Genomic DNA, 26,767 nt, shown 5'->3' with positions numbered 1-26,767 from the left:
CTATATCTAGCAAATGATTCAGCTTCTGGAACTTTCAGGTAAAAATTGGGAAAGATTCCAGTCTGAAACATGAAAACTATTGCTATTAATAGACCCAATATATGCTAGAGATCAGAGTTTTGCAAACTTGGCAGTTTGAAGATATGTGGACTTTAACTCCCAGGATTCCTCAGTCAACATGCTGCTGGAAAAATTCTAGGAGTTGAAGTCCACACAACTTCAAGTCACCGATTTTGAAATACAGTGCCTTGGGCCAGTCACTCACTCTCAGCCCACCTCACCTCACAGGTTTGTTATTGTGGGGGCAAAAGGAGACAAATGTGTGTTGGATATGTTCACCTCCTTGAGTTGTTTGTAAAATTATTAAAGTCATGATGCAAATAAATGTACTTAGTTCATATAGGATTTAATGTCTGACCGCACTGTAGATCTAGGAAATAAATTGGAATTATGTCCAAGCAGATATCAGCAAACAGTATTTTATCTAATATAGTTTGGGATTTGTGGCCTTCCTATTTAATCACCTGATTAAATAGACTCAAAAGACATGCAATTATTTTTCCTGTTTGTGGTTGTTTTTCTATCTTACATGGGTATTGTGTGTGAACTGTTTTAATATACAAGGATATTCATGGTGGTATTATTCATATGCATCACCAGAATCATTTTGAATGAGGTGGCATATGACACAGGACTATAGTTGCATGATAAGGAGGCCTGTAATCCTTAAAGCCTCTGCTCACTATGTTACAACCATAATGTGGTTTTAGTGTATGTGTGGAACTCAGTCATAATGGTTTGTAACGCATGATTTATAATTTAAAATATCTGTGTGCACCCAAGCTGGTGAAGAGGTCGTTCAATAAACCATGCTTAAGCCCATCCTGAGTTAGGATAAGGGGTGAGCCAGCCAACTGATTACGGTTTGGTTCATTTAGTACAATTTAGACTGCTCTTTCACCAGGTTCAGGTACCTTGTCAAGCTTGCTTAATTTGAATTTTGGTAAATACTTTTTGTGGCTGATGTTGTGAAACCCGAGGCTGTGTGGTTAGTTTAACGTTATTATGTAAACCCCACGATTTAATCACGTTTAAAGATGCTGTGCCAAAGTGCCCAGCAAGTGGGTCCCTGACCGTGTCAGCGATGGATTTGATTAAAAAAAAAAGAAAAAAAATCTCCTTGGAGTACGTTGCAAAACTCTGCATGAAGATCCCATCGGCCCCATCTAGTGGTCGTCGGAAACTTTGCAATCCAGATCTGGGTCTCCAGTCCGAGGAAATGCATATCCAAGATATAAATAGTCAGATGTTACATTTCCCTGATTTCACGAATACACCCCTGCACGTTTTTAAAACGATGATCTTAGCGGATAATGGACCTTACAGGGAACTGTTCTGAATTTCAATGCTACTGAGCGGATTGTCAGCTTTAAATTCTGTTGGCGGTGGTGGTTTTTAGCTGAAGTGAGGTTTACTTCTGGTCGAAGCTCGAGCAGGCTCTTTGCTTTCCAGCGCTGCAATCCTCCTAGGCGCTTCTTCTACTCGAGAGCCGGCTCCAGTCCGACGGAGGCGGGAGGGTTGCCTTCCCAATAAGCCATGCAGAGGCTCGGGGCTCCACCTTCCAGATTCGCCCAGGCTTGCATCCGCGCGCACAAAGGATCGGAGCGCGCCGGGAATCCTTTTCCAAGCCCGGCCTGTCGATTTCTCCTTGGCGGCTCCGCCGGGGGGAACCCGACCAGGCAGCCGGTGACGGGGGAGGCGGAGATCGGGCGATCGCGGAGGCTGCTCAAGCGCCGCCCTTCACCTCCGCGCGCCGCAGCTGGCCGGCCATGGTGGAGCAAGCCGACGACGCGCCGCTCCTTTTCTGGGCCGAGGGCCCGGCCGTTTCCTTGCCGGAGCCCGGGGAGCCCGGCAGCTGGGGGGGCTGCCGCTCCTCCTCCTCCTCCTCCTCGACGTGGAGGAGCGGCGGCAAGGGGGAGCCGGGGCTGGCCGGTCTCGGGAGGCGACTCCAGGAGCAGGAACCGGGGCAGGTAGAGGAAGACCAGATCGTGGCAGTGTTTGTGGTCACTTTTGACTCCCGCACGGGTAAGCTGGGCAGCGTTCCACCAAGCTGGGGATGGGAAGTTGGATCCCCCTTCGTGGGGAGGGGGAGGACGAGGGATCCCATCAGTCCAATTCTGCACCCAGAATTGCAGCTAAAGGATGGCTTGTCTTTACAGCAGCAGCGTTTTCCTAAGAGTCAGGAATTTGCACCAGAGTCCTTTCTGTTGGAGTTCAGGTGTCCAGGTCTCCAAAACCGAGTCTTTCTGACCATGTCCAGAGTGTGGCTCTGTCTTCCTCCGTATTAAGTTTTTTCTGTTTGAGCCTGGGGATTAATGTGCATAGACTACCTTTGATTTTTTTTTTTTCAGAGGATGAGAAACCATGGGTGTCCCCAGCTTCTTCCTGGGTACCTAGAATTGAAAATACATTTGGTGCATATACATTTCCAGCTTCTACGCATGGAGGGAAATCCTTTGGGTAGATGGCTTCTTTGCTGAATGGTTTTAGATCTGCTTGCCCAAAGAGAGAATTCTTCCTTATTTTGTATGCATTAGCTGTTGAAACCCAGGACTTTCTCAACTTGTTCAGTTCACCAGAAGTTGCTTTCAGACCAAAATTATATGATTGTTCCCTACACATGGCCCACTCGTTGGCGAGATAAAGTGTCTTGTTTTGGATATGATGTAAAACACACAATTCTAGTCCTCATGTGTTCCATCCTCCTTATTCCTTCTCCCCCCCCCCCCTTACACTTCACTGGTTTTTGAAGGGGGAGGTTATCCAGGAATGAGTAGATGTTGGGCCTGTCCAGTCTGATTGGTTTTTAATCTTGAGATCCATCAGCAGATGCAGGCCAATGGATGTGAACATAGATGTGGACACAGAATAGGGTATTTGTGTTCAGATGCTATTACTGCTAATAGTCTCAGTGTGCAGAGAGGGATAGGAAGCTTGACCTTCCCTGTACATTTATCCATATTCTGTCACCTTCAAGTGAAGAGGGCAATTGAAGATGGTTCTTGAGAATCTCTGGATGTTTCCACACAATGCAGAACCTAGGAAAATCATGTAGATATGTTCCAAGCCTAAGAATTTGTTTTCTGAAGAGCTGTGGACTTTGGTGGTTTGCTTGTGGTTTCATCCATACTCTTTTTTCCTTTTTTACACAGCTTCATGGGGTGGGGTAGGAACATTAAGTTTCAGCCAGTGATAAAACATTGGGAGTCAATCTTCTGGAAATCACTAACATCATAATTCCTGATCTCTCTATCCATGCAATAGGATAAATGTTGTACAATATCACCTGTGTACAAAGTCTTGTTGCTTTCCATCCCCCCAGTTTTAGGAACTGTGTTCATATTAGAAAATACTTTATTTACAGAAAGAAAAAAGCCCCCCCTTCCAATATTTTCCCCTTCAGCTTCTGTAATAGTCAGATGATGCAAACAGTGATTTCTGCCCTATTTTTGCTGAACAAGTCAAGAACTATGTAATAAAAACCATCCCTGGTTTGTGGTCTTGACTTGAATAGGAACAAGCCAGGAGCCTTGGCTTGGGTGACAATATTTTGATTCCTAGCTGGTTTAAGCGTTCCACCTGGCAAGAGGAGTAGACTACATGAAGGGTAAATCCTGATTCTTTTGGAATCTGTTACCTTTGCAGCCATCGTGTGGACTTTACCATTCTATGGAAGTAGAGACCCTTGTATCATGTGTGCAGTGAGGGCTTGGCAATGTTCACAGGTCACAGAAAGCTACTGATTTGGATGTTTTGCTCCTTATCTCCTAATAGTCTAAAGATCAGTCAGGATGGTTCCTCACTGAAGAAAAGAATCCTGTGTATCCAGAAACTTTATTTCAGTACTGCCTCAGTCCTAATGATGCTGTTGGCAGTGCACTCAGATGCCAGTCGTAGATATCACATTACACTGAATCATTCAGTGACAATTATACAGGCATCCAGAAGCAAGAGTATCTGCAGGTGTGTGTGTGGGAATGACTCAAATGATCAAAGTCTTGCCCTGTTTTATGTGCATATGACCATTACACACGCAGAAAAAGGGCACCCCTGCCTGAAAGTATTGTGGAGCAGTCAGGACATGTATATGTATTAACTGTTCCCTTTATTCCTGAAACGATCCTTCAGTTTTGAAACAGGTTGTGGGTAAAGTTATCTGTGGTTTCCTTGTAAGAATTAAGTCATCATTATTGCAACATTTGGGTGATGTAACTCTTCTTTGTATTTGCTGTTCTTCAGAACGTCTAAATACTTCCTTTTCTTGTATGGGTTTGTTTGTTTTCTACTCTGCCTCCATCCTTTGGCAGCAATATGGATTCCCAGTTGCAGTTACGCTCTTTGCTAATATATATGGCTAACGGGGACTTGATGCCATCATTTTAAAAAATAGCCTCTATGTAGGCTAAAGTTAGGCAACCTTTTTCCAGCCCTCTTTGACCAAAGCTCAAAAAATATATATGCTGGTACACTTTTTCTGCTATTTCAAGGCAGGATACTGACCAAAAGTAGTGCAAAGCTTAAATATTACGTTAAAAATTTTTCAAAAAGAATTTCTTAATGGAAGGGGGAGGGGAAACAAGAAAATTGTGGCTCTGCCCACATGTCTGGTTTGACTGGGCATCATCACCATTATTGCCCTTTGCCCTCCCCAAAATGCAAAGCATCCCAAACCACTAGAGTGTCTGCCCAATGCTGAGTTAGATGGTTGCTAAAACGAATGGATTTGCATACTAGCCTTATATGAGATACTTACCACTAAGTAGATCATCTTAGACTTTTGAGTGCTCTTTCATTTATTTATGAAGTCATTCAAAGGAATCGCCATATATCAAACATATTGTCTTCCACTCACCTCATTTGGGAAGCAGTTGAATGGATTCTTGGTTATCAGAAATTAGTAATAAACATTTCACTTTAAGAGCACTTAGCTTTGCAAATTCTCAGCTTTGCAAATTATGATAATGATGAAACTTGTAGTAAATGAGTTTGTGGTTTCTATATTTTGACTTGGGAATGTTGGTTCCCATTCTTCTGGAATTGCTGTTTGACAATGTCTGAGTGGTTGCTGTATGGTGGTAGTAAAAGTTGTTTTCAAAATTCTCAAAATGGCAGCTAATACTCCAATTTGGAAGGAGTTGATATCGGTCCTATTGTCTCAGGTGATATTTGTATTTCAAAAGCTTTTTAAATAAGCCAACCAAAGTTGCAACCTGGACAAAAAAATATTGCTTATGAGGCTAGTAATAAGCATTCTTTCCATTCCCTCCATATGAGAATTTAAGCCATGGGTGGTGTGGAAATTTAGGTTCTTAACTTCTGGAGAATTATTTCTATCAAAAGGGGACAGGCCAGTTTGTCCTTTCATGAGCAGTGCTTTTGTTTGGTAGTAGGAAAGAATTTTTTTCCTTCTTTCATGATAAAAAAGTCAAGTGTGTGCCAGAAAAAGGAGATTATTCATCACTTTCCTCTCTAAATGAAATTCCTGGTCACCTAGGGTAACCAAGGCAGCTGTTATACACAAGGGCCATTAAGAAGATTCAGATACTAGCAAAGTCTACAGATGTAGGTTTGTGTAACTAGCCAACATAATTGGCTTTCCATGCGTTCTTCTGTGCATTTCAGGAAGCTTGAGTTGCATGTCACATTGTGTTGACCTTTATGAATGAAAGTGGCTTGGAGAACCAAGCCTAAGTATACTTTTGGACTCAGTTGTCTGGGCCAAACATGGATGGCATGGCCTCACCACTCTTTCCATTCAAAACCCTTGAATGAGCTTTAATATAGTTCATTCTGGGAAATTAAGGCCTCTCTTAGAACATTTTGCCTGCTGAGAAGTTTTCAACCAATCCCCTGTGGCTACACCAGGGATTGAAAGGGAATGAGGCTGTGATGGCCTGACTCCAGTTTACCCATGTAGTTTGAAAGATGGAAGAAAAGTGAAGGAAAGTGTATATCCAGGTAAGTACAAATAGGCTCAGGTTTTAGCAAAAGGAGAAGAGTAATTTTTGGCAGCTCCGCGAAACAGTAGAATAAATGAGTTCTTTAAAAAAGTAACACTTGAGAGATTTTCCTGATTAATAATCAATGTAGATAGATTTGCTAAGTATGCCCACTTGAATATCCACATGGCTGATACATGGCTGTAGGAAAATGCATATTTTATACTCTCATCCCTATTGTATGAATACCCAAGGGGTAGAGCCATCCAGATACAAAAATATGAATATATCATAAGAATACAAGGATGTAATTTAAAAAATGTTCTTTAAACTTAACAACAAAAGGACAATTTAAAATGTCCTCAATTTACAGCCATAATTGAACGCAAAATTTATGTTGCTAAGTGAAAAAATTTTTAAGTGAGCTTTGCCCCATTTTATGACTTCTTGCCACATTTGTTAAGTGAATCACTGCAGTTGTTAAATTAGTAACACGGTTGTTAAGTGAATCTGGTTTCCGTATTGACTTTGCTTGTCAGAAGGTTGCAAAAGATGATCAAATGATCCCAGGACGTTGCAACCATCATAAATGTGAGTCAGTTGTCAAGTATCTGAATGTAAATGACATGGGGATGCTGCAACAGTCATATGTATGAAAAATGGTCATAAGTCACTTTTTCAGTGCCGTTGTAACTTTGCAATGGTCACTAAGTGAATTGTTATAAGTCGAGGAATACCTGTACTATATATCCAGTAGAATAAAAGATAATGAATTTCATTATTAATTTTTATTATTTACCAGGTGCTCTATTCCTTCCTATTCTCTGTGCTTTTTGCTGATTCTTTGATAAGAGATGTCCCAGGGTAATTTCAGACTTCCTTCCCATGAACGTTGCTTTGCTAATTCTTCCTGACCGCAAGTTTGTTCAAGTTCTCCTATTTCACTTAATTGAAAGTCATGTGGAAGCCACAGATTAGTCACATTTATGCTGTATGAATCACAAGTATCTTATCTGTGAAAATGCACTTGACTGGACCCCATTGCTTTTCTTGGAAAAGATGGATTCCAATACCATTTATTTGGAGGATACTTTTTCCAAAGTCTCAACATCTTTTCTGGTAATATGGCAATCAAAACTGGATGCAGTATTCCAGGCATGGTTTTGCTAAAGTTTTATAAAGTGGTACTAATACTTCACTTGATTTTGATTCTGTGCCTCTGTTTATACAACCAAGGATTGTATTAGCTTTTGGGGCTGCTGCCGCACATTGCTGGCTCATATTTAAGTGATCGTCCACTAGGATTCCAAGGTCCCTCTCACAGTTACTGTTATCAAGCTAGGTTTCACCTAATCTGTACTTTTACCTTTGTTTTTTCCTGTCTAAGTGTAAAACCTTGCTTTTCTCCACATTAAATTTCATTTTGTTCGGTAGGGTCCTTTGTTCAAGTCTGTCAATATCTTTTTGGATCCTCAGCTTGTCTTCTGGGGTGTTGGCTATTCCTGCCAATTTAGTGTTGTCTGCAAATTTGATGAGTTCCCCTTCTATTCTCTCATCTAAATCATTTATGAAGATATGAAAGAGTACTGGGCCTAAAAGGGAACCTTGTGGCACCCCATTGTTTATTTCCCTCCATGTAGTTGTAGTACCATTAAGGATTACTCGTTGAGTACGGTCTGTCAGTCAGTTACAAATCCAATTGGTGATGATGCTGTCTATCCCACATTTTTCCAACTTACCAAGAAGTAGGATGTGGTCTACTTTGTCGAATTATGAAAGCAAGACTTGCAGTGATGAAATTTCAGTTAAATTTTCTTGATCAGGCATGAGAAGAGATGGGAAGAAACTAATCCAGAGCTCCTTTGTGTACTGTTCTATGCAGCCCCAGTGTTATTTATCCTGATTCACTGGCATACTTGAGGAGACAAGGAATTGTCAAAATGTTTTTATTTTAATGCAGGGTTGGATAAAGGTGATTGAGATAGTTCTTCAGATAAACAATCTCTTGCCTCTCTCCTCTCCCCACACAGGAAATAACATCCCAGTCTTACAGTCTGGACTATTTTCCCGCCTGAACTATTGCAACGCTCTCTACATGGGGCTCCCCTTGAGGTGCACCTGGAGGCTCCAGCTAGTTCAGAATGCGGCCGTGCGGGGGATCCTGGGGGCCTCTAGATACTCCCATGTAACACCTCTCCTGCGCGAGCTGCACTGGCTGCCTGTGGCCTTCCGGGTGCGCTTCAAGGTGTTAGTAACAACCTTTAAAGCGCTCCGNGCGGACCTGCGCCTTTTTCGCCGAGCCCTGAAGGCCCATCTATTCCGTGCGGCCGGCCTGGCGTAGTTTGATTATGTTTTAGTGGGGGTTTTGCATGGGGTATTTTTAGAGCAGGCCTGTTATTTAATTTGATTTTAGAATAGAAATTTGTGTATATTTATCGTGGTTTTTATTATTGCCTGTTCACCGCCCTGAGTCCAGTAAGGGAGATAGGGCGGTATATAAATTCAATAAATAATAATAATAATAAATATGTTTGGAGAAGACCAAGTTGAAAAAAAGTTGATTTATGCGGTATCAGGAGCTCATGGGACTTTTTGCTGCCCCCAAAGTCCTGCAAGAGTCAGGAGAACCACAATGTGGGGCTTTTTCTGATTGTTTGGAAGGACTTAAGGATTAAACATGTGCCTTAAACCCCATAGAAAGGTTTTAGCCAGGTAGGGACATCGTACTGTCCCCACAGGCTTTAAAAAAAAACAAACCCAGCCTCTGGCCACAAAAAGTTGCCTGCTCTTTTCCTCTGTCAACATACAAGCAAAGTTATCTTTGCAATGAAATTAAAACAAGAACTGACTTGGTTTGCTCTACCTTCTTTGTACTGTATGACTTGGCAAGGCTGCCTCTTTTCCCAAGAAGGCCAGCCATCTGTTTAAGGCCTTTGCCCAAAAAGTATCTTTATTTGCATGGCAAGCTGCCTCCCACTGCCTTGCTCAGAAGCAGGAAAGAGATGACGTGGCTACAAGGTGAGCACAGAGGGAAGAAGAGATACCGATCAGACCAGCCAAATACTAGAGCAAACAAAGGAGTGACTTTGGGGAAAGGGAAGAGATGGAAGGGAGAGGAAACAAAAAGGGGATAAATAGAGGTTGCATTTAACAAATTGTATAGCTCTTATTTAGGGAAACAGGATGCATCCAGCACTTAATAACAGAACAACAGAGTTGGAAGGGACCTTGTAGATCATCTAGTCCAACCCCCTGCTCAAGCAGGAGACCCTATATACCATTTCTGACAAGTGGCTGCCCGGTCTCTCTTGAAAGTGTCCAGTGATGAAGCACCCACAACTTCTGAGGGCAAGCTGTTCCATTGATTGATTGTCCTTTCCTCCATGCAGATTTTATTATTATTATCTACAGCAATCAAACAAGTGCCTAAATTGGCCTTCCACAGCTTGGTAGAATTCAGAAGTGTTAACTCCAACTCACCTAATCCCCAGCCAACTGTCTGAGTGTCTAGAATCCAAGGCATTCAGCAAGTGCCAAAATGGAGGAAGGTTTGCTTAAAGATTGAATTCAAAATAAGGTTGATGGAAGTTGGAAAACCTATAATATGAGTTAATGAGACTTAAAGAGGCTTTCTAGCCAGCTTAACTGGTTTACACATCCTAGTTGACGCAGGCATTTTCAAAATAATATGTTCCCTAACACCTAACTGCCTTTTAAAAATTTTATATTTAAAAATAAATATTGTTTTATCATTGCATTCCACATGTTTTATGATGGATGGTTTTACACTTGATTATTTAACTTAGATTTACATATTTTACATATATATTACACCTCTTTGGACTCCTGGATATCTAAAACACATCTAATACAGTCATCATAATTCCAGACAAATTAAGGATGATTCTAGTTGAGCTGGTTGGCTTAATGCCTTCCAGTCAGAGTCTAATTTTCTATAGAGGAGCAGCAAAATCCCAGAGCAAGGTGCTACCACACCCATGGATAAAACCATCATTGTCCTATTTAATTTCCCTGTTCTATTCTTTTATATTTGCTTTTCTTAATATAAACAATATTTTAAATCCTGTTTCACAGCAAATAAGCTTCCTTTTCTCCAAGCATGTGGGATGATGTCATCAAGCTGGTATTTTTTCCCGGAGTTTGGGCCTATATATATATATTGCTGAGATTCCATGTTTGGGAGACAAATTGAATTGGGTCGCAGAACCTGTCTTCAACACTATTGCTTTCGGTCCCTCTTACTTTTTTTTCACTTGAGGGAGCCAGTTCATCTTATCTTAAGGCAGGGCTGGACAGATCTTGTCCAGTCCAGATATATTTAAAGCCAATGTAGTTTTTTTTCCTTCCTAATGTTTTCTCTCAAGTGCAGGGTCTGTTTTTCAGATCAACCAGAAGTGGATCCATCGGTTGTGGCAGGAACTGACTGACTGGCTTGTTGCCCAAGCCTTATTTCATGGGCTGAGAGAAAGCGATTAGCCCAAAATAATCTAGCCAGACACTTGAAAATTATTCAGACAGAGTAAACTTAAAGTTGAATGAAAGCATAGGAGTACATAAAAATAGAGATCCATCTTAAATTAGAGAAATGGATACAAATAATCCCCGAGTTACGAGCATTCACTTAACACTCGTTCGAAGTTACATGATAAGTGCCACCTAGTACTTACAAGCAAGTCCCAAAATTACGAATATTGCAGCACCACAGCAGTCGTTCGCCCTTACAAGCGACTGCAGAGGCTCTGCAACATTCACCCTGGTTATGCCCTCCCTCCCCACCCCCATCCCGGGTCTCCCTAGGCACCAGGCCTTTAATACCCTGTGAAGATTGAGATCCTTCGCTTTCTTGGCTGCTCCAGGCCTTCGGTGCATTTGCAGAGAATGGAGGCCTAAAGTAACGCAAGATCACTTGAGATCCGTGGGGCAAGATCTCATGATACTGATCTTGCGTGATCTCATGGTACTTTAGGCCTCTGTTCTCTGCAACAGAACAGAACTAAAGCAAGGGGACCCTTTCACGTGCCTCCAGAGGCTAGATCGGGACATCAGAGGCTTTTTCTAGACCGCTGCTGCTCAGATCTGAGGCTGGGGGACGCTTCCACGTTCCTCCAGAGACTGGATCGGGATGTCAGAGGCCTTCTCCAGGCTGATGCCACCCGAAACAGGCCACCGGAGGGCCGTGTAAGTGTCCCCTGGTGTCAGATCCGGGTGGCAGCAGCCTGGAAAAGGCCTCCAATGCCCCGATCCGGCCTCTGGAGGCATGCGGAAGCGTCCCCCGACCTTAGATCCGGCTGGCAGCAGGAACCGCAGCAGAGAGGAGATGGATCTTTTGAAGGTGAGTCCGGCGCGGCATGAAGGGAAAGGGAAGCGTGAGATTATCTTAGTGGGTCGGGGAGGCCTTGGGCGCCTGTTCCACACTAGGCCCTCCTTGGCCTTTCCCACCTTGAGATACCTCATATTCACTTAACAAACTGCATGCGTCTTAATGAGGTACAAGATTCACTCCCACGAGTTTTCGAGTTACAAGTGGAATGGGCAGTCTCCATTACACTCGTAACTCGAGGACTACTTGTAATTGGTCTACTGAACAAGGTGAGGCTTAGTGGGAGGGCACAAATGTTTTCATGCAGAGAATGCAGGGCTAGTCCAAGGATAGGATACTGGGCAAATTGTCCTGTAGTTCAGTGGTTGTTAGCCAGGGATCATATTGCACTCGGGGGCCGAGGATATATCAAGAGAGCTGTAAGTGAAAAATGTGGACTGGGAGGCCATAGTAGACACAGAGACACAGAAAAGCAAAGTATATTAGATTGAACATACTGTTGTTGATGCCAGAAAATGCACAAGATCTGTCTGTATCGTTAATAGGACAGGTGGCCCACAGGAGAAAAGAGTGATGGAATGGAGCCATGGGAGAAAAAAAGTTGAGAAACACTGCTCTACTTGACCTCTTGAATATTAACAGGCCCCAGTGAATAGTTCTGAAATCCTGCCAATCAATGCAGATTATGAACACTCAAATAGGTCAATTATCTGATTCTGCACTAGCTAGCCTCTTCGGTCCTTCCTCTTTAAACTGTCTCCTAAGACATGTCATGCTGAAACATCAGGTCCTTAGAACAGTATTCCTCAACCAACTATCCCTTTGATGTATTGGATTACAATCCCATTATCCTGATTTAACAACTGTTTGGAGTGACTTCCCAATGCATTTGGGGAACATTTCAAAATATCTTGAAAAGGGACTTGGGGAAAAAAAGAAGTAGCTTATTTGAGAGATGGGATAATTCTCTAATATATTCAAGCAGCGTTTAGATATTTTCCCCACAAACAAGCTAGTGCCCTACACTAAATCAAAACAAATAAATATTTTCATAGACGTTTTTCTCTCCATAAAGCAGGAACATTATTTAACCAGGCATAAAAACCCTCAAGATTTATTTAAATGCCTGGAAGAACATGACAGACAGTGTTGTACAGGTCCAGAATGCTTCATTTTAAAATTCCAATCACACATCTTACTCCTCCTCCCCATGATAGATTTGAATTTAATTTCTTTGTTTTTCGTGTGTGGTTTTATGTGTGTGTATAAATGAAGCTCTATAAATCTTGAGCCTCATGATAATTTACTATTAATTGTTATATAGCATTTATATCCTTGCTTTTCTCTGGATACTCAAGGGAGTAGGGGACTGGAGGCTACACATGATGAACAATTGCAGGAACAATATATCTAGTCTAACGAAGAGAAGGACTAGAGATTGACACAATAGTAGTCTTCCAATACGAAGGGCGGTCACAGCAACGAGGGGGTCAACCTATTCTCCAATTCACCTGAGGGAAAGCAGGAAATAATGAGTGGATGATCATTAAAGAGAGATCCAACCTAGAATTAAAAGGAAATTTCTTGACAGTGAGAACAATTAATCAACGGAACGGCTTGTCTCCAGAAGTTGTAAGTTCTCCATCACTCAAGGTTTTTAAGAAGAGATTGCACATCCATTTGTCCAGAATGGTACAGGGTCTTCTGCTTGAGCAAGTAGTTGGACTAGAAGACCTCCAAGGTCCCTTCCAACTCTGTTAATCTGTCTGTATCTCTTCCCCCCCCCCTTTGGCCTCACTATGAATTTTTTGGATTGAAAAATATTGATCCAAAGAAACATTGCCTCTATTTCAGATATTCAGACGCTGAGCATTATTTTGTTTGTGCAATCAAAAGGTCCTACTCATTGCAAGAGAAGATTATTGTGGTATAGTAGTCTGTTGAACTAAGATCAGGAGTTGCAAGACACTGGATGTCCTTGGAAAAGTCATTGGTGGCCAGTCATAATGTGCTTTGTTTGGTTTTGAGTTAGCATGTTTTGTAAGAAACCACCCATTGTGTTGCATAGTACATGGCTTCTGGCTCACCTCAGTGGATGAACCCAGTCAGTGATGTTTATTCATTGACTTCAGAATACATGATTCAATATTATGAGAAAGGCAGGTGACAACACTGGACATTTCTCCATATCCATCTTCCCCCATCTCCTGGGTCTTTCCACCAATGGGAAGTATCATGAAAGTTGGTTGACTCGTTTTAATTAATCTCTGTGATCACTTGGAGTTGAAAATAAGTTGATAGCACATAATCAATGTTTTTGTGATGGCAGGAATGTCATCTTGAATAATGGGACAGAAATAATTATAGTTGTTTTGTTTGAATAATGTTTACTCTTATGACTTATAGTCATTTTAAGGCATTTCAGGAAGTTTGTCATCCTGAAAGATGGAATAAAATAAATAATAATGAGGAGTAAACTTGCCTAACCAGAATTGGGATAATATGGGTAGAGGAAGGAAGAAACGTGTACTTGAAATCTTAGGAGGTAGGATAATATGACAGCATAATCCACAGTGATATCGGAAAGAAAAAGCTCCCAGAGAAATAGTCATGGATCTGGGGAAGGACTAATGGTACTATATATAGATTGTAAACAACTGGATAATCACTATACTGCAGCAAAGGGGATACAGAACAGTGTGCTGCTTTGCTTCCATCAAATAAATGGTCTTTCTGATTGTATCAACTCGGATATAGGATGCCTAGGGAGAACTGCAGACTGAAAGGGAAAGGGAGGACACATGTGGTTTACATGCAAACGATCCCAGACTTAATCATTGGCATCTCCAAAGTAGTAGTATAAAGATAATCTCCCCCCAGAGACATGTAAGCTGCTTACATTAATAAACCTATGAAATCCCCACCCCATGTATATGGGGACTGCTTAATTTTTCCTTGTAAGTAAACATTCATACAGAAGGTTGAATTGATCCTAGATGGCCACAGGGAGAAGAATCAATCAGGAACCTGGTCCAGTAAACCAAACTTTCTATTCACTGACCACAGCTCTGGTTTTGGAGCCCAATATATACTGTATGCATGCTAATAAAATTACATTGTATCTTCAAAGTGATTTGGTTGCTTTAGGTGAGCCAGGTTTTGGCCACAGCACCAGTTAACAGACATCAAGTAGTAGGTGATGGGAAAGACTTCTGCGTGAACCCCAGTCACCAGCCAGGGCAGAAAGCCACATTTTGATCTGAAACGGTGTTTCTTAAGTCTGATATCTACTTAAATTGGAGATGTCTCATTCTGTAAGGCTCCCAAGGGCTGGAATAAATCTAAATATTGCATTTAGCAAATGTCTGGAGGTAAGGCATAACCTCTTAGTCTTCCCGGTACCTAGCATAGTAAGGGAACACTTGGATGTTTGAGATAGATGGATGGATGGGTATTGACCCACATTAAACAATAAAACACTTAGGGAAGACAGCAGTGCAATTATAATGACATGTATTATAACATTAACTCAATAGCCCTTGCTGATTTTTTTTTTAAATGTAAAGCACATTTTCAGAAGGTTTAGAGAAATTGATGTATTTCTTTCAGAGAAAAAAAAAATTCAACTAGAGCTAATCTGGGTGCCCGAAGAATTTTGGTTATGAGGAAGAAGTAGCTATTTCTGTAAAACTTATGAGGAGTCCTTGGTAGTCTTTGAGTTTGGTTGTTTTCTTGCAGATGTTTCATTACCCAAACTAGGTAATATCATTAGTGCTAGCATCACTAGCATTCATGGTGTAACCTAGTTTAGGTAATGAAAAGTCTACAAGAAAACAGCCAAGCGCAGAGAGCACCAAGGGCCCCTCAGTTTCAATCCTGAGCTACAAATATTCTCCTTTAGCGGTAAAATTTATAATATCAGACAATGGGGGCTCTGCTTTCAGTAGTTCAGAAGTAGAAAGGCACATAACTGTGATTTTTATGGCCTTGGTCTTGTCCTGGATCCATATTAATGTTTTGTTTTCCTCCTTTCTGCACAGGTAATATGGTCGAATGGTGTTTGCCACAAGACATTGATCTGGAAGGTGTTGAGTTCAAATCTATGGCCAGTGGATCCCATAAAGTCCAGTCTGATTTCATGTGAGTGCATTGCGGACTTCCTGCACCACTCAGTTATACAGATCTTTCGGTTATCTGGAAAGGGTTAAAAGGGTACAGTGGTTTTCATTATTAAGACAAAATGCTCAGCATTAATGTCAATCATATGTATAGGTGACTGCAGATTTGAGGACGAATGTAGCATGCACAGCACCAAGGACCAGGGTTTACTGTCCATAACCTCTTACCCACTGCTATGCCTCGTAATATTAAACCACACTGGGCAGTCTGTATATATTTGTGTGATTTCTTCAGAGTCAAATTCACCTTTCAAAGTACCTGTCCAGGGCTAGCTGAAGGAGGAAAAAACAGTCAAGCTGCTAGCTGCACCTACGCCATCAAAACCCCATTCTTTTTAATGTGCGCTATGCACATGAAGCACATAAAATATGGACATGTTGCAGTTATAAATCTTGACTTTTTTTGATGGTCCCAGTGCCCCTTGTCCCTCCTGGCTGTAACTGTTCATTCTTCTTAAAGGAGTGAATCGTAAATTTGGAAAACAAGGTATGCTAAACATTGTGTCTGCCTCTGGTAATGTCTATATCTTAGTATATCTTGTAAGACCCAATGTTGGAAGATTGATTTATAAAGAAACAGTAAACATCTCTATTTTATCATATTATAAGTGCAGTTGCTCTCAAAGACTAGTCTGGCAACTGGAATACATCTGGAATATAATTGGCATCTGTGCTGAAAAGCAAAAGGGAGTGCTTGACTATTTCCCAGCCATGTTGAAAGCAGCAAAGTGCCTTCCAGATTTGTAATTGAATCCTAAGTTTGTTCAGTGCAGGATCCACTCCAGCAGTGTTTCTTAAAGTGCGGTCTTAGGACCCCTGGGGGTCCCCCAAGACCTCTCAAGGCTCTCCATAATTAAAATTATTTGCCTGATTATATTCTCCTGATCTATTAAGCTAGTAACGCTAAAGAAAGACATATAGTTAAACATATAGTTTGGTACAATTTCTAATAACCCCATGCTGGCTCCCAGTGACATAATGATAACCAGCTAGACCTCCATTTCCAATCTGACGAAATGTAAACACAAAATAAGAGAACATTTCCACTTGTCATTGCCAGTTCACCACTTTCTCAACTCCTCTGACGTCCGATTTGATTTTTCTCAATATCTCAGATTCAAAGATAGCGTAAACGCTTTTCCCAAGGTGCCAATTCCTTCAGTTAATTCTTCCCTGACAATGAGGATGAAGTCCAGGATAGCAGACGCAATTTCTTTTTTCTTCCACTTTCTGACAGATAAAATTGTCAGCAAGAGAGGATAAGGATTTGTTGGTCCTCTTGGTAGACTTAGATTCCTGTAAATGTCAGGATAATTTATATTTCTCATTAACATTTATTGCATCCATCTTTGAAACATCGATCATCTGACACAGAAGGGCCTACTTACAGCATCTTCTGCCTGTCCAAGTGGTCTGTAATAAATTCCCACAACATTTTTGTTTCTCTCTTCATTTCTTACCCTTTTTTTCAGTATTTCTGAAATTCTGAATTTCTATACAAATATATATATATATTTGTTTGGAACAGAATAATAATTCTTTTACTAAGTTGCCCACAAGTTGTAGTTGTTTAATGATGGTTTTCTCTGTGGGCCTCTGCTATCAATCAATTGCTAGTCAAAGAAAGTATATCTGGTACTTACTTTGCTACCTTTTAAGTGTCAAATAAAAACTTAATGAAATAGAGTATTTGGGTATTTTGATATCTACTGATCTTCAGGTAGTTCTTGCTTAACAATCATTTGTTTAATAATTGTTCAAAGTTATGACAGTGCTGGAAAAAGCGACTTATGACTGGTCCTCACACTTAACAGCCATTGCAGCAGCCCTGTTGTCACATGATCATGAGTCAGGCCCTTTACAACAGTTGGACTGTCCTGTGATCACATGATCACCATTGCAACTTTCCCAGTTGGCTTCCTACAAGCAAAGTCTTTGAGGAAGCTGGCAGGGAAGGTCACAAGTCACGGTCATGTGATGTCTCAGTTAGCACCACTATGATTCACTTAACAATTTCAGCAAAAAAAGGTCATAAAATCAGTTACATAATGCTCGCTTAACGATCACACCTTTTAATGATGAATTTTCCAGTCCCTATCGTGTGGGTGTACATTCAGAACCTATATCTTATCTGTCTTGGTGAAATTGGTCCCCTGCAGTTCTTAAATATTGTAGTCTGGGTATTTTTTCTGAAAGGCTTCTTGGAAGGCCTCTATATAATTAATAAAATAAAGTTTATTTAATCCTAGAACTGGAGCTAGGATTGAAGGAATAATATTCTTCCCAAGAGGCGAAAAAGCAGCCTAAGGAAACTGTGCTAGTGCTGTATTTTAAGGATAGATTGCAAGTTAGTTCTGTTGTGGCTCCGTCTTGTGAGCCCCTCTTATTGGAGGACGAAGGCTCCGAACATGAAGGAGAGGAGATGGCTAGGCCTCCCTCTCTAGGACCCTCCTCTTTGGCAATGCCTCAGGTGTCTTCCGACGGAGAAGAGATTGACCAGGAGCCAGATGGTTCTGAGATTGGCCAGGAGCCCGGTGTTTCTCAGATTGGCCAGGAGCCAGGTGTGTCGGATAATGAGGAAGAAAAGTTGTGGCTGGATCCACGCCAGCGTAGGAGCGACAAGCGTGCGCAGCAGAAAAAGAGACGTGCCAGAGATTAAGCTGAGTCACTGGACCACACCCCACAGGCTATAAAAGGGTGGTGGTGGNCTGAATCTCTGGCAAAGTAGTGTGCTGTGGTTTTAAACTGTGTGTATTGTTTTTGTTTCTGTGTGTTTGGAGTAAAAGGTCTTGGCAGGCAGCTACGGAGCTGCTGCCAAGTTTCTTATCTGTGAAGTGGTGTCTGGAGAAGTCTTTAAACCCTCGGCTGGCTGTTTGGGTGTGTGGGTCGGAACGGGGACAGAACAAGTTCTCAGTCCCATAGTTGAAGAGCAAAGGCATAAGTCAGTGGTGGCGAACCTATGGCACAGGTACCAGAGGCGGCACTTGGAGCCCTCTCTGTGGGCACATGTGCCGTTGCCCCAGCCTTGCTTCCCCCCGCGACCCCCTCCTCTCCAGCAGCCCCCCTGAAGGAGACTCGCCCTCGAGCGTGGCCCACACGGAACAGCGTAGCCAAGGACATGGCAGCCAGGCAGCGTAGACAAGACTGTGCCTTCACACCCCATCATGCAGTTGATGCTGCAGGGCACAGGCAGAGGGTGTGGCTGCCATAGCGCTGCTAGGTTGCCTGGGCGATCTGCAGTGGGCCCTGGAGGTGGTGAGTGGTCCTGTGGGCAGGTGGGGCAGGGGATGGGGGGCAGAGCGGGGGCGGGGCAGGGGGTGGAGCGGGGCGGAGCAAGTTTTTGGGCACTCGGTCTCTAAAAGGTTTGCCATCACTGGCATAAGTGCTATGTGTGCTGTAAATTCTCTGGTTCTCCCATGACCTGTTTTCATAGTCCTTATCACTACCATCAGGCTTTGTTAGATTTTTAATCATTTGTCTGCTAATGCTTTGAAGATGTATCCTTATTCTTTTCTAGTTACTTCCGGAAAGGCGTTTGCTTTGGTTTGGCTTGTTTTGCCAATATGCCTGTGGAGAGTGAATTGGAACGTGGTGCGCGGATGAAATCTGTGGGCATTCTTTCTCCTTCCTACACTCTGTTGTACAGATACATGCACTTCTTGGAGAACCAGGTCAGGTAGGTCGTTAGATAAAGAAAGCACGTGGGGGTGGTGTTTCTTCTAACACCTCCAAGTGTCCTACAAGCAGTGTTCAGTTCATGATGGGAACCCCTGTTAGATCTTCTAGATCACTGCTATGGTTTTGGCTGTGAACCAATGTTTTTTTTATTTGTTACCCAAATGAAGGTATTCCCCATAAAGTAGAAATAGGTGAAATCCAAGTGAAAATGGGATATAGCCACATGGGGTGTGCTCCGGCATGAATCTGATACCGAATCAAGACCTGTCTGTGCAAGAGAAATGCCATGTGTGTGATTCCGTGGTGGTGCAGTGGTGAGAATGCAGTATTGCAGGGTAATTCTTCCGACTGCCAGCAGTTCGATCCTGACTGGCTCAAGGTTGATTTCAGCCTTCCTTCCAAGATTGGTAAAATGAAGACCCAGATTGTCGGGGGCAATATACTGACTCTGTAAACAGCTCAGAAAGGGCTATAAAACACTATGAAGTGGTATATATGTCTAAGTGCTATTGCTATTCTTTCTGAGGATTTGCTGGGAAACCCAGACCTTTTCCCTCAAATTGGGCATATCTACCAACCCACCCACCCTCCCAAACAGAGGGGCTCAGTCCAGGCCTCATCTGGACCACTTTGCTGTCAGTCTTGTTATGAAGATAAATAGGAAAGGAATTGTGCATCTGATAAGGGAGGCTATAGAGGGATCACTCCGCAGCTGCTTGTCTTGTTTATTTGTTTCCCTTCCAGGCATCAGTTGGAAATGCCAGGACATTACTCTCACTTGGAAGCCTTTTACGATGACAAGAAAGGGGTCTTCCCAGCAGGCACTCTTGTTTCACAGCAACCCATCCACTGGCTGCCTTCCATCCACAAATATATGTATCCAGAGATGAAGGTGAGAAATAATTGGGACTGTTGAACTTTGTGTGTTGGTTTCATTATTACCAGTAGATGCTATATTTTTTTGGTTACTCTGGGTTCTAAGGGTATGGGTAGTGTATTTTTCTCCCTCCGGTTATGGAATTTTTATATTATATTATTATATTGTTTTTGTGCTTCTTGCTGTGGATGCTTATGTTCAAATTTTTTGTTTTGTTTTACTTACTGTGGATGTTTCCTCGCATTTTATTTGGTTGGGAGCCGACTGCATCAGACTATTTTGGCAGCAGCCTAAATATTTAATGAAATAAAACTCTGGGTGTCTGTTCATCACAGCAGTCAATTCCTTGCTGGGAGTGAGAGAGAACAACCAATTTTTCGCTATTTATAAAAAAAANGAGAGAGAGAGAGAGAGAGAGAGAGAGAGAGAGAGAGAGAGAGAGAGAGAGAGAGAGATACCAACCCTGGGTAGTTCCTCTCTTCCCAGAGCTTTTGCTGAAATTGCCATTTCTGTAGCCGCTCGCTTCCCTTGTTTCAGCTTTGACCTCGGTTTCTTGCTGTTTCCTCTGGCTGCAGATCACCCACCCTGCAGGCTGTATGTCTCAGTTCATCAAGTTCTTTGGAGAGCAGATTCTGACCCTCTGGAAGTTTGCCTTGCTTCGCAAGCGCATTTTGATATTTTCCCCACCTCCCGTCGGCGTGGTCTGCTACAGAGGTAGGAAGGAGGGTAGAGCATGTGGTCTTTGTTACAAAATCAGGCAACAGAAAAAAGCATAATTCACCCATTTCATATTACAGAAATTTAAGAAGAGGAAGAGGGAAGAAGGGAGAGGGAGAGAGAGAAACGTTTTTTTAAGGAAGTTACTCTCTTGCAGACCAAATTATAGTAATACTTTGCCATTTTAATTGTTGTTTAATAAAATATTTTCCTACTACACATGTCCTCAAGTTATGATCGTAATAGAGCCTGCCCATAATGTTCATGTGTTATGACAGTTATAAAGCTGGTCGGTCATGTGACCTTTTTTGCAGAAAGTCATAAAGTGAGCACCATGGCCATTAAAGGAACGAGTGGTTTGCTGTGGGCTGGTTTTGTCCCAAACTGGAAGTAAATGCTGATTTTTGGCAAAACCTTTGAAAAATTAGCTGTCAACTCATACGTTTTATAAATGGAAAACAGTTGTTATCTAGCATAGTATTTTTTAGCATGTTGACAGTGTAAATGTTATTTTAAACAATTTTTATGTATTTTTAATTTTAATGAAATTGCATTCATATTGCACTGTTGCTCTCGAGTGCTTTAAATCAGAGGTCCACAACCTTTTGGGCACCAGGGACCAGTTCCGTGGACAGAGGTTTTTCTGCAGACCGGAGGGTGCGTGGTTTTGTGTGCTGCCTGCATCCTGCGGATGGGGCTTTGCTTGTTTGTGCAACCCAGTTGTTGGCATGTCACGGCCCGGTACTGGTCCATGGACCGGGGATTGGGGACCCCTGCTTTAAATGGTAGGGAGGATGCCCCTTCTCCATGCTTTTCTTCACAACAAAAGCCCTGTAAGTTAGGTTGGGCTCAGAGAAATGGAATAAGAGAGCCAGTTTGGTCTGGAGGTGAAGATACAAGCTAGGAAAGCGGGAGACTGTGAATTCTAGTTCCGCCTTAGCCATGAAAGATGGCTGAACAACGTTGGGCCAGTCACTCTCTCTCAGCCCAACTTATCTTACAGGGTTGTTGTTATGGGAAAAATAGGAGCAGGAAGGTGTGTTGGATATGTTCGCTGCCCTGAGTTATTTGTAAAAATTAATAAAGGCAGGATATAACTAACTAACTAAATAAATAAAATGTCCCAAAGTTACCCAATGTGCTCCATGGTTGGGTGGGGACTTGAACTTCAGCAACCCAAATCTGCCTAGCGCATTAACAGTTCATTACATTCTTAGTAGATAATTTAAGAAGTTACATTATTGGCAAATTCACACTGTTGCCTCCTGAGTTCCTAAGACAGGCAGGCATGCGTGGGTGTGAGGTAGAGAAAACTAAATTGTCTGTTTTTCAACCGCATACACATTCAGTCAGTTGTGTCTTACTGAGTTGACGTTCTTACTCCTGAAGAGAGAGGCGATGGCTTCCATGAAAAAAAAAGAAAAGAAAAGCAAACATACAATTCTGGAAAACGAAAGTGTTAATTAGTGTCTCTATTCCTGAACGTCTTTTTATTCATAAATGCATTTTTCATTTTGGAGCTTCCCTGTTTTTTTCCAAGGGCATTCAGTGAACATTTTTTTTGTTTTTCGGAATATCATTTGATTGCTCTGGGTAGGGACATATCCTCCTGTGGCAGGTTTCTTCCCAGGTTCTCAAATAAGTTCTGGAGGTCCCATTGCCTGTCTTATGCCTTGTTGGTTTCTTCCTGTTCTTGCCTATAGTTTATTGCTGCTGCTGCCTTGCCAATGTCTCCTTGCCGGGAATTGGAGGGACTGTCCCCGAGTCTAAGCCATTTTTCTATGTCAATGTAGCCGACATTGAAATGCTGGAGACTGAAGTATCATATGTAGCCTGTAAGTATGTAATGCTCCAGATTTACTTCCTTATTGTGTTTGTGCTACCTGGGATCAGTTTGGCTGTTTTAGACGTTGGACTTCCAACAATTTTACATGAAACATTTATACATAGCTGAATATTAAACATATTTCAGGAATGTACCCTTTCATTTTGGCAGATAGAGGTAGCAAATCTGGTTCTGTGTTTTGAAAAATCCTACCACTTCCATGCAAGAAGTATCTAAAAATTAGTATATCATAGTCTCCGTATACTATAGCAAGCACGTAGGCCAGATATGTCAAACCCGTGATGTCACATGACATTACGTGACATATCGAAGCTTTTTCCACAGTGCCGGCAATAGGGTGGGCGCGGTTTCCTCGTGACGCATCTGGCCCACAGGCCAGCAGTTTGACACCCCTGATGTAGGCTGTCATCAGCCGTTTCTGCAGATTCAAGGACACCCTGTTTTTTCATGGTTTGATTTTGTCTAGTTCTTTGGTCAAAATAATCAAAATACATGTATTAAGTTTCTGAAAAACGTACAGCAGGGGAGTCCCACCGTGACAACTTTAAGACTTGTGGGATTTCAGCTTCCAGAATTCCCTAGCCAGCCATTTGGACTTGCAAAACTCCTTGCAAAACACACTAAATATTTGGGCCTGTCCACTCAATTGATGTTTCCAACAGCCTTGGAGGCTGAATATAAACATCAATGAAACTTCGGCCCATGCTCACCGTGGCTGTTTGTATTTAAGTGTTGATATCTCATTGAGTTTGGTGGAAAACCCAAGTGCATTTAACTTAATTTGGATCCAACCCATTCTCTTGTGTTTTTTTCACCAGGCACAACAGAAAAAATCTTTGAAGAGAAGCAGGATCTCTATGATGTCTATGTAGATAACCAGAATGTAAAGACACATCACGAGCATCTGCAACCACTCCTGAAGATTAACAGTGCAGACAAGGAGAAGTATCAGAGACTTAATGATCAGAGGTAGTACCAGAAATTGGTTAGGGACTTCTCTCCAAGTTTTATGGGGAGCTTGAGTGAAAGCTCTGTTTTAGTTCTGAATTGTTCAAGATTTTTGCTCATTTCTTTCCAGCATGTTTATGCAGAATCACAGGGAAGGCTTCACTCAATAAGTTTGAATATGAAAATTCTTATTTAAAATGCTACAAAATAACTGAGATTAAGAAAAGTCTAAACCTAGGTTTTCTTGACTGCAGCCTCTGACCAGATACTCACTTTGATGTTGTAATGATGCCATGGATAGCATGTCCAGGAAGTATTGGATCAGGTTGTGGATATTTTGTTTGGATTGCTATAGGGCACCAATTGTGGATCTGTCAATGTGATGAGTATATATGTTTCCCTCATTCAGACAGATGCTGATGTACTCCCAGGAAGTAGATGGTGACTGTAGTTCTTGTGAAGAGGACCTCTTCATCTTGTAAGTTGTTGAGATGAGATTGTTCAGAGTACTACTTGAAATTAGTGATGAGCTATATTTTGAGATATTTCCAAGTGCTCTTGTGATTATTTGGAACTTATTTCCTTTGCTCTCCTTTTCTCATCCTCTGTAAGTCTCCTGATTACCCGATTGCAGTTGGAACTTCAGTGATGATGGGGTGAGGTTGAGGTTCCCCCATACATACTTACCCAATCTGGGGCAGCTATTGCTGAAAAATGTAGTTTTTTCATGGACTTTTGCAAGTCTCAGTAGCTAGGGAATCCATATTTCATGGGGCCACATATTCAGAGAAGCATAGTAGCGTGTAAGAGTGATACAAAAGTAAAGATCTGTTATGGTCAGCTTAAAGTCTGAACCCTCAAAGTTATACTCCAACTTCTGTAATCAGATTGTAGCAATAGCTATAATTTATGCTGTTGATGGGGCTATGAAAATTGAAACTAAACCTAAGCAGTAAAACACACTCTGAGTTTGAAATGTTATACTTTCAGCATCTGCAAGGAAATAAATATCAGGAAGGTTGGCGAGAGAAAACTCTTGAGAGTGTTTGTTAGCTAGTCAAAGGCTGCATGTTTAAAAGTTGACAATCTCTCCATTGTAGTTCACAAACCTGGAAAAGTAGTGACAAGATAATATGAACCTGAATGGCAAATGGCAATACTAGGTTAAGAGTAGTTTTGAATTTTGGTTTGAAATAGGGGTCAAAGAGGCCATCTATGTCAAAACTGAATAGCCCTCTCTAAGCAGAGGGGGAAGGATATGACATCATCTATCTCCAGTCTACAATACAGTCCTTTTAGCAGTTCCAAGGTGCCACACACATTTGCACTATTCAGGTGACCCTGACGAGAGAGATAAACCTCCAGGTGGCCTCAACAACTCTCTAAAAGTATGCAAATAATCAGTTGTCTGCAAGGAGTATAAATTCTTCCATTCCCCACCATCCAGTCAGTGCTGAAGAAGCTTCTTGGATGAAATGTCTTCCAAGGAAAAACCAGAAAGACCAGTTGCCTCGTGAAAAAGCAGCTTTGGGTTGAATTTTGAGGCTTTGTGGTGGGTGCATTCACAAAATAGCTGCCATATTGAGTAGCAATTATTAGATGCATTAACTTAGAATGCTCTCTACCATTTACAACCTATTTAGGACTCATTTCTGCAAATGCATATGATGCTAGGAATTAGTGTTTGCTTTGCAACATGCTAATGTTGTAAAGAACCATTTTAAAGAGTGAAGTGGGACAAAGTGTGTAGAGCAAAAGAACGTGTCTGAGTGTACATTTTGCTGGCCATGGCCAGTAGGTAGCCCTACCTTTGATATAATGGGAGGCTGTATACGCAAAAATAAATGAAGGCTAGCATCAAGAATCCTACAGAGAAGCAAAGAAAGATCTACCTAAACAATAATTAATGGATTCAGATAGGGTGTCCACTGTCTAAATGAGAATTCTTGAAGAAGCCCCTTGTAGTGGGGCATGGGATTTCAGTGAAGGTATTTGTAGAAACCTGTTGAGCAGTATATTCTTAGGAGGCTATTTTCCATAGAGGACAGGTGGCTTGTAGTCAGTTTCAAGTCATTGCCAATTTAACTACTGGCCAATTGCATTTTTCCAAATTATGGGGTAATAGAAGATGAGTAATACTCAGTCATGGGCTTGGAGAGCAGAATGTCTTTAGGTTTTACACATCTTCATATGTCTTCATTTCACATTATCTCTAAGGTTCTTCATGGAGCAGAACAACCGGATATTTCAGACATTGATGGAGATATCAGCCAGCCAGGACAAGACATTGACAGCTGACCATGCCCGTGGAATGGGTTTGGATCCTCAAGGCGACCGTAGCTTTCTCATGGACCTCCTGGAAGTTTATGGCATTGATGTCATGCTGGTCATTGATAATCCTTGTTGTACTTAGAAGTGGTGGGTGCTGGAAGGGTGAGAGAAGCAGAATTCACACATGAGTGGATGGCAATAACTGTTAAAAGACTACAGGACGAACTGGTGGAACTTGCCACAACTCATATTGTGAAGTATTGCCTTTTATTTAAGGGAGCACTCTGCAGGAAGTGTTATTTATTTTTATCCGGTTAATAATTGTTTTCAAATGGATCTCAAAGAAGATACTATTCTTCCCTACCCACAATAGCTTGGCTCAGGGGTTCCCCAACCGTGGCGACTTTAAGACTTGTGGACTTGAAGTCCACAAATCTTAAAATCGCCAAGGTTGGGACCCCTGGATTGGCCAACCATGCTTTCTGTAAGTTCTGTAAAAGGAATAGTCTGCTTCATGATCTTCTACCCCACCTGCTTCTAAACAACCCAGCACAGAGTTATTTTGAGAGAAGAAATCATATCTAATGGCTGGGAATTTAGATGGTTGGATGTGAAAAAGCACTTTATTCTCTGGGGACCAATGTGAATTTTTCACGCTGCTAGAGCCTTCCTAACATCCTGTAGGAGGTGATAGACCTTCCAATTCCAAAAATCATTAAAGATGGGTTTTTTTGTTTTCCTGTGACATAATTCCTGTTCCTTACTTTATACGTATATAGGCATGCATCTGCTCTCCATATCATGGTTCAGTTAAATTAGGATTAACGTGTATGTTCAATTTTTGCCTTGGCAGAAGGAAGACAAGTGGCAGGGGACAGATTTTTCTCCCATTACTTCAAAAGTAATGTGTGT

The 26,767-nt window shown here is 41.8% G+C and overlaps 1 protein-coding gene across 1 annotated transcript; it reads left to right on the top strand.

Annotated features, from left to right (window-relative positions):
• The first annotated feature begins 1,829 nt into the window (after positions 1–1,829).
• KIAA1147 (KIAA1147 ortholog) lies at positions 1,830–26,246 on the top strand. The gene is made up of 9 exons (XM_015819025.1): positions 1,830–2,085; positions 15,381–15,480; positions 19,036–19,194; positions 19,941–20,088; positions 20,649–20,787; positions 22,494–22,625; positions 23,455–23,605; positions 23,994–24,062; positions 25,802–26,246. The coding sequence occupies exons 1-9, from the start codon at positions 1,830–1,832 to the stop codon at positions 25,995–25,997; spliced, it is 1,350 nt and encodes a 449-aa protein (XP_015674511.1). The 3' UTR covers positions 25,998–26,246.
• Positions 26,247–26,767: the final 521 nt, after the last annotated feature.

The sequence above is a fragment of the Protobothrops mucrosquamatus genome, unplaced genomic scaffold (assembly GCF_001527695.2).
Source record: "Protobothrops mucrosquamatus isolate PMUCROS unplaced genomic scaffold, P.Mucros_1.0 scaffold849, whole genome shotgun sequence".
Lineage (NCBI taxonomy): Eukaryota > Metazoa > Chordata > Lepidosauria > Squamata > Viperidae > Protobothrops > Protobothrops mucrosquamatus.
The sequence above is the reverse complement of the archived record's forward strand: the minus strand, read 5'-3'. Positions and strand labels throughout refer to the sequence as shown.